Source organism: Strix aluco, unplaced genomic scaffold (assembly GCF_031877795.1).
Source record: "Strix aluco isolate bStrAlu1 unplaced genomic scaffold, bStrAlu1.hap1 HAP1_SCAFFOLD_131, whole genome shotgun sequence".
In the NCBI taxonomy this organism is placed as follows: domain Eukaryota; kingdom Metazoa; phylum Chordata; class Aves; order Strigiformes; family Strigidae; genus Strix; species Strix aluco.
Genome location: NW_027436628.1, coordinates 23858 through 31579, shown reverse-complemented (window position 1 = coordinate 31579; position 7722 = coordinate 23858). Strand labels below are relative to the sequence as shown.

The 7722-nt window shown below is 56.8% G+C and overlaps 1 gene segment (V, D, J or C); it reads right to left on the bottom strand.

Moving 5' to 3' along the window:
- Window positions 1-710: 710 nt before the first annotated feature.
- LOC141919064 (Ig alpha chain C region-like) lies at window positions 711-6771 on the bottom strand. The segment is given in 4 exon segments: window positions 711-1126; window positions 3492-3806; window positions 5239-5565; window positions 6294-6771. Coding segments are annotated over 4 exon segments (1491 nt in total).
- Between the last annotated feature and the right edge of the window lie 951 nt (window positions 6772-7722).

Sequence of the window (7722 nt, the reverse complement as noted above, 5' to 3'; positions counted from 1 at the left end):
TCCAAGCAGAATCGTGCAGAATTTTTTGTGCAATTACTAAAAAACCCCATTTTCACCTTTTTTCTCCCCAATTCTTACCCTAGAATCTCCGCGCAAAAAACCCCACAACCATTTCTTCTACAAACACCCAAAAACCCCCATTTTCCCCCTTTTTCCCCCCATTTTCCCCCAACCCTCCCCCAAAACCTCCCCACCGACCCCAACCCCTCATTTTTTTCGCCGCAATTCCCCAAAAACCCCCATTTCCCCCCCACTCCCACCCCACCCCCCCACCCAACCCCTCCACTCCATTTCCCCTCAATCCCCCCAAAAAAACCCAATTCCCCCTTTTTTCCCCCAAAAAACCCACCCCCACCCCCCCTTTCCCCCTCCACCCCCCCTTTTTGCCCAAATCCCGCCGTTTTTTACCGCCAAAACCCCCATTTCCAACACCATTTCCCAGCGCCGCGTCGCCTTCCAAAATGGCCGCCCTTCCCCCTAAACCCCCCGCCCCTTCCCCCTCATTAACACCCTTTATGTTAATTAACCGCGCGCCTGACCCCGCCCCCTCCCCCGGCCGCCATCTTGCCCCGCCTCGTCCCCCGTCTCATTTCTCACCCTTTCCCCTCGTTTTTTCGCCGTTTTTTTCCGGTTTTTTTTTATTCCGATGCGCAAATACAACCCCCGCGGGGCGCCCACGTGACCGCTCACGTGACCCCGCGCCCCACTCACGTGACCACACCCCCCCCCCCCTTTGGAGCTCAATAACACGTGACGTCGGAGTCGCTGAGGATCACCGAGACGTTGACGTTGGCGGGTTTACCGACGCTCTTGTCCAACGTCTTCTGCACGAAGTTCAAGGGGATCCCCTCGTGGCCAACCACGCAGGCAAAATGGTCGCCCCGTTGCCACGCGGCTACCGGCACCTCCAACATACTATAGAGCGTGAAGGCGCCGCCATCTTCTTCCGGCCCAAAATTGAGGAAACTTCCCGCTGAAACGGGACGATCTTCTTGGGTCCAAGTCACCAAAATATCGCGAGGACGGAAACCGGTGGCCAAACAGGTCAAAGTTGCCGTTTCCTGATTGGCCAATTCCTCGGACGGAGGCGGGAAGACGAAGACGGACGGAGGCTTCACGGAGACGGCTGCGGGGTGGGGGCGCGAGACAAAGGTCAAGGGCGGGGGCAAGGAGGGCTACCGGGAGGCCGGCCCAGTTGGGTCCTCCCAGGAAGATAGAGCTTGCCAGTAGGCTAGACCCTTCCGGTAGACCAACCTCTTCCAGTAGGCTAGACCCTTCCAGTAGACTAGACCCGTCCAGTAGGCTAGACCCTTCCAGTAGACCAACCTCTTCTAGTAGGCAAGACCCTTCCAGTAGACCAACCTCTTCCAGTAGACTAGACCCTTCCAGTAGTCAAGACCCTTCCGGTAGACCAACCTCTTCCAGTAGGCTAGACCCTTCCAGTAGACCAACCTCTTCCAGTAGACTAGACCCTTCCAGTAGACCAACCTCTTCCAGTAGGCTAGACCCTTCCAGTAGACCAACCTCTTCCAATAGACTAGACCCTTCCAGTAGGCAAGACCCTTCCAGTAGACCAACCTCTTCCAATAGACTAGACCCTTCCAGTAGGCAAGACCCTTCCAGTAGACCAACCTCTTCCAGTAGACTAGACCCTTCCAGTAGACTAGACCCGTCCAGTAGACCAACCTCTTCCAGTAGACTAGACCCTTCCAGTAGGCAAGACCCTTCCAGTAGACCAACCTCTTCCAATAGACTAGACCCTTCTAGTAGGCAAGACCCTTCCAGTAGACTAGACCCTTCCAGCAGGCAAGACCCTTCCAGTAGACCAACCTCTTCCAGTAGACTGGACCCTTCCCGTAGATCAACCTCTTCCAGTAGACAAGACCCTTCCAGTAGACTAGACCCATCCAGTAGACTAGACCCTTCCAGTAGACCAACCTCTTCCAGTAGATGAGACCCTTCCAGTAGACTAGACCCATCCAGTAGACTAGACCCTTCCAGTAGACCAACCTCTTCCAGTAGACTAGACCCTTCTAGTAGGCAAGACCCTTCCAGTAGACCAGTTCCTTCCAGTAGACTGGACTCTTCCAGCAGGCAAGACCCTTCCAGTAGACCAACCTCTTCCAGTAGACTAGACCCTTCCAGTAGACCAACCTCTTCCAGTAGACTAGAGTCTTCCAGTAGACTGGTTCCTTCCAGTAGACTAGACCCTTCCAGTAGGCAAGACCCTTCCAGTAGACCAACCTCTTCCAGTAGACTAGACCCTTCAAGTAGACTGGACTCTTCCAGTAGACTAAACCCTTCCAGTAGGCAAGAGCCTTCCAGTAGACCAGTTCCTTCCAGTAGACTGGGCTCTTCCAGTAGACTAGACCCTTCCAGTAGACTAGACCCTTCCAGTAGACCAGTTCCTTCCGTAGACCAGTTCCTTCCAGTAGACTAGACCCTTCCAGTAGACCAACTTCTTCCAGTAGACTAGACCCTTCCAGTAGGCAAGACCCTTCCAGTAGACCAACCTCTTGCAGTAGACTAGACCCGTTCGGTAGACTGGACTCTCCCAGTAGACTAAACCCTTCCAGTAGGCAAGACCCCTCCAGTAGACCCTCCCAGTTGACCTCTCCAGTAGACTAGACCCTTCCAGTAGACCAGCCTCTTCCAGTTGACCCTCCCAGTTGGCCTCTCCAGTAGGCAAGACCTTTCTGGTAGACTAGACCCTTCCAGTAGACCAACCTCTTCCAGTGGACTCTTCCAGTTGACCTCTCCAGTAGCCAAGACCCTTCCACTCAACAAATTCCTCCCAGTAGCCCAAACCCTTCCACCAAACTGGCCCAGTTGCCTCTCCCAGTAACCCCAACCTCTCCCAGTAGCCCCAGCCTGTCCAACTCGCCCCTCCCAGTAGCCCCAGGCTCTCCCAGTAGACCAGCCCCTCCCAGTAGACCCTCCCAGTTGACCTCTCCAGTAGCCAAGACCCTTCCACTCAACAAATTCCTCCCAGTAGCCCAGTTCCTTCCCCCTAACTGGCCCAGTTGCCTCTCCCAGTAGCCCCAACCTCTCCCAGTAGCCCCAACCTCTCCAACTGGGCCCTCCCAGTAGCCCAGTCCCTCCCAGTAGCCCAGTCCCTCCCAGTAGACCCTCCCAGTTGACCTCTCTAGTAGACAAGCCCCTTCCAGTAGCCCAGTCCCTCCCAGTAGCCCAGTTCCTTCCCCCTAACTGGCCCAGTTGCCTCTCCCAGTAGCCCCAGCCTCTCCCAGTAAGCCCAGTCCCTCCCAGTAGCCCCTCCCAGTAACCCCCACTCCTCCAACCACCCCTTCCACTTACCCCCCAACCCCCCACCCCACCCCTTCCCCGACCCTTCTCGGTGGCCACCACCCCGGGCAAAGCAACTCCTCAAAGGGTTTCCCCCCCCCCCCCCCCACACCCTCCCACATAATTTTTGGGGTGAAAAAAGGGAAAAAAGGGGTTGGGCAACCTCGCCCCTCCCCCCCCCCACATACCTGTGTCCTTCTTAATCGACTTGACCACGACGTCGCCCAACTCGGGGATGGTGACGGTGCAGGTGAAGGTCTCGCCCGAGTTCCACTCGTCGGCGCAGATCTTCAGGAGGCTACTGAGGCGGTAGAAGCCGTTGGGCAACTCTTCTACTGGCCCGGTGGCCACCTCCAAGGCTTGGCCACCGCTACGGCTCCAGGAGAATTTGACGTCTTGGAAGGATTTGAGGTTGGTGGCCACGCAGGCTACCGTGGCGTTTTGGCTGAGGAAAAGGTCCTCCAAGGAAGGGGGGACCATGGTCACCTTGAGGTCGGGGACAACTGGGAGAGGAGGGAAAAAAAAAAAGGGGGGGGGGGGAGAAGAAATTTGTGGTGGTCCCCCAAAATTTCGTCGAGGTTTGGACCCAAAAATGGAAGAATTGGGGGGGGATTTGACATCTCCAGGTCTTGATGGTTCAACTTGGTGGCCACCAACCAGCCATGGTCCATCTCAACCATCAACCAACCCTTTGGTGGGTCCCTCAACATCTGGTGGGTCCCTCAACATCTCCAGCTCTAGATGGTTCAACTTGGTGGCCACCATCCACCCATGGTCCTTCTCAACCATCAACCAACCATCTGGTGGGTCCCTCAACATCTCCTGGTGGGTCCTTCAACATCTCCTGGTCTAGATGGTTCAACGTGGTGGCCACCAACCAGCCATGGTCCTTCTCAACCATCAACCAACCATCTGGTGGGTCCCTCAACATCTCCAGGTCGAGATGGTTCAACGTGGTGGCCACCAACCACCCATGGTCCTTCTCAACCATCAACCAACCCTGTGGTGGGTCCCTCAACATCTGGTGGGTCCCTCAACATCTCCTGGTGGGTCCCTCAACATCTGGTGGGTCCCTCAACATCTCCAGGTCGAGATGGTTCAACTTGGTGGCCACCATCCACCCATGGTCCTTCTCAACCATCAACCAACCATCTGGTGGGTCCCTCAACATCTCCTGGTGGTTCCATCAACATCTCCAGCTCTTGATGCTCCAAACATTCTTCTCACCGTCCACCCATGGTCCATCTCAACCATCAACCAACCATCTGGTGGGTCCCTCAACATCTCCTGGTGGTTCCATCAACATCTCCTGGTGGGTCCCTCAACATCTCCAGCTCTTGATGCTCCAAACATTCTTCTCACCATCCACCCATGGTCCTTCTCATCCATCAACCAACCCTTTAGGTGGGTCCCTCAACATCTCCCGGTGGGTCCCTCAACATCTCCAGCTCTAGATGGTTCAACGTGGTGGCCACCAACCACCCATGGTCCATCTCAACCATCAACCAACCCTTTAGGTGGGTCCCTCAACATCTCCAGGTCGAGATGGTTCAACGTGGTGGCCACCATCCACCCATGGTCCATCTCAACCATCAACCAACCCTGTGGTGGGTCCCTCAACATCTGGTGGGTCCCTCAACATCTCCTGGTGGGTCCCTCAACATCTCCAGGTCGAGATGGTTCAACGTGGTGGCCACCAACCACCCATGGTCCTTCTCAACCATCAACCAACCCTTTGGTGGGTCCCTCAACATCTCCTGGTGGTTCCCTCAACATCTCCAGCTCTTGATGGCTTCAACCTAGTGGCCACCATCCACCCCTCATCCATCTCCCCATTCTCCAACCACCCCCCCCCACCTCCTCTCAACCCCCCACCCACCCCACCCACCCCACCCCACCCCACCCCACCCCACCCCACCCCACCCCACCCCTCACCCGTGCAGTAGGTGTTGACGTCGAGGACCACGGGCTCCTTCAAGGACGAGTGGGTGACCCGACAGGAGAAGGTGGTGCCCAAGTCCCAGCTCTGCCGGCTGACGTTGACCTGGCTGGAGAAGGTGGCCCGGTTGCCCGAACACTGGTCACAGCCGGTGTCCACCTGCTGGAGGTCGCCATCTTCCTTGTGGTTGACCAACCACTGGACCTGGGCGCTGGTGGCCCCGAGACCTTCCACCAGGCACAGCAGAAGGACCTTGTCGGGGTCATCCTGGTTGGGGTCGCTCAGGAGCCTGGTGGTCACGGGGTTGGGACAGACGTCGGTCACTAGGAGGGGAGGGAGAGGGGGGTCAAGCTAGCCAAGTGGCTACCAAGATGGCGTGAAAGGCTGGGAGAAGAACCAGGCCAGGTAGGTGGCCACCAAGAGGTTGTGAAGGACTTGGAGGAACATCAAGCCTTTGAGGTGGCCACCAAGATGTCATGAAGGGCTTGGAGGAACATCAAGCCTTTGAGGTGGCCACCAAGATGGCGTGAAGGGCTTGGAGGAACATCAAGCCTTTGAGGTGGCCACCAAGATGGCGTGAAGGGCTTGGAGGACCATCAAGACATTGAGGTGGCCACCAAGAGGTTGTGAAGGGCTTGGAGGAACATCAAGCCTTTGAGGTGGCCACCAAGATGGTGTGAAGGGCTTGGAAGACCATCAAGCCATTGAGGTGGCCACCAAGATGTCATGAAGGGCTTGGAGGACCATCAAGCCATTGAGGTGGCCACCAAGAGGTTGTGAAGGGCTTGGAGGACCATCAAGCCATTGAGGTGGCCACCAAGACATCTTCAAAGCCCCGAAGAAGCCCCAACCCACCCAGGTGGCCACCAAGACATCTTCAAAGTCTTGGGCCAACACCAACCCACCCAGGTGGCCACCAAGCTGTGAAAGCCTTGAGGGACCATCAGCCCATCCAGGTGGCCACCAAGACATCTTCAAAGCCTCGAAGAAGCCCCAACCCACCCAGGTGGCCACCAACTCCCCCCCCCGAGGTAGCCACCACCCTCCTCACCAGAGAAGTTCTCGGTGACGCTGGTGCCGGTGCTGTCGTGTTCCACCCGGCACTGGAAGTCGTTGGCCTCTAGGACGGGGCCGGCCACGGTGACTTGTGAGCTGAGGGTGTAGTAGCCACCGGAGCCTTGGACTAGCGGGAAGGTGGCGTTGGCACCCACCCCGCCCGACGCCCACGTGACCGAGGCGGGGAGGGGGAAGAAACCGCTGACTAAGCACCCGAAGGCCACCTCGTCCCCGCAGCCGCAGGGGAGCAGCGGGAAGACGTTGGGAGCCTGAGCCGGGACTAAAAAAAAAAAAAAAAAAAGACAAAAAAAACCCCCAATTTTAGGATTTTTTGACAGCCTTTCGGGAGCCGTTTCCCCAAATCGGGTGGCCCTAAAGCCGGGCTTAAGTCGGGGGGAGGGAAGGGGGGAAGCGGCGTCGCCGCGACTCGATGGGAAAACCCCGAAGAGGAAGTTCATGGCGGGGGCAGAGATTTGCCTCCCCCGGGGGTTTTTCACCCCAAAAAATGAGCCCCCCCCACCCTCACCCCCACCCTCACCCCCACCCCGTGACGTCACGGTGCCGCGCACCCATATTTGGGGGGTTCCCCCCCCCACACCCCTCTTTGTTCCCCCCCAGCACCCAGTGGCAGCTCCGCAGGTGAGTGTAGCTCTGCAAAGCCGGGCTTTAGGCTTGAGCTTAGGCCCTAAGCGCGGGTTTTGGGGGCGCCTCGGCTTTGGGGGTGGGGGGGGGGGGTTGTGGCTCTTTGGGGGGGGCAGCGGGGCTGGTTTTGCAACTTAAACCTGGCTTTTCTAGGAAAAAAGCCCAGGCTGAGCGTTGTGAGAAGAGCTTAAAGCTGGGCTTTCCTAGGGCAGGTTTGAAGCTGAGCGCAGCTCAAAGCTGGGCTTTCTTAGAACAGCTTAAAGCTGAGCATCTTTTGCACAGCTTAAAGCTGGGCTTTGCTAGACAAGCTTAAAGCTGAGCACCTCTTGCATGGCTCTAGGGCTGTCCTAGAGAAGATTAAGGCTGAGCTTGGCTGAGCGCAGCTCTAGGGTTTTCCTAGAGAAGATTAAGTCTGAGCTTGGCTGAGCGCAGCTCTAGGGCTTTCCTAGAGAAGATTAAGGCTGAGCTTGGCTGAGCACAGCTCTAGGGCTTTTCTAGAGAAGATTAAGGCTGAGCTTGACTGAGCACAGCTCTAGGGTTTTCCTAGAGAAGATTAAAGCTGAGCTTGGCTGAGCGCAGCTCTAGGACTGTCCTAGAGAAGATTAAGGCTGAGCTTGACTGAGCGCAGCTCTAGGGTTTTCCTAGAGAAGATTAAAGCTGAGCTTGGCTGAGCACAGCTCTAGGACTGTCCTAGAGAAGATTAAGGCTGAGCTTGGCTGAGCGCAGCTCTAGGACTGTCCTAGAGAAGATTAAGGCTGAGCTTGGCTGAGCGCAGCTCTAGG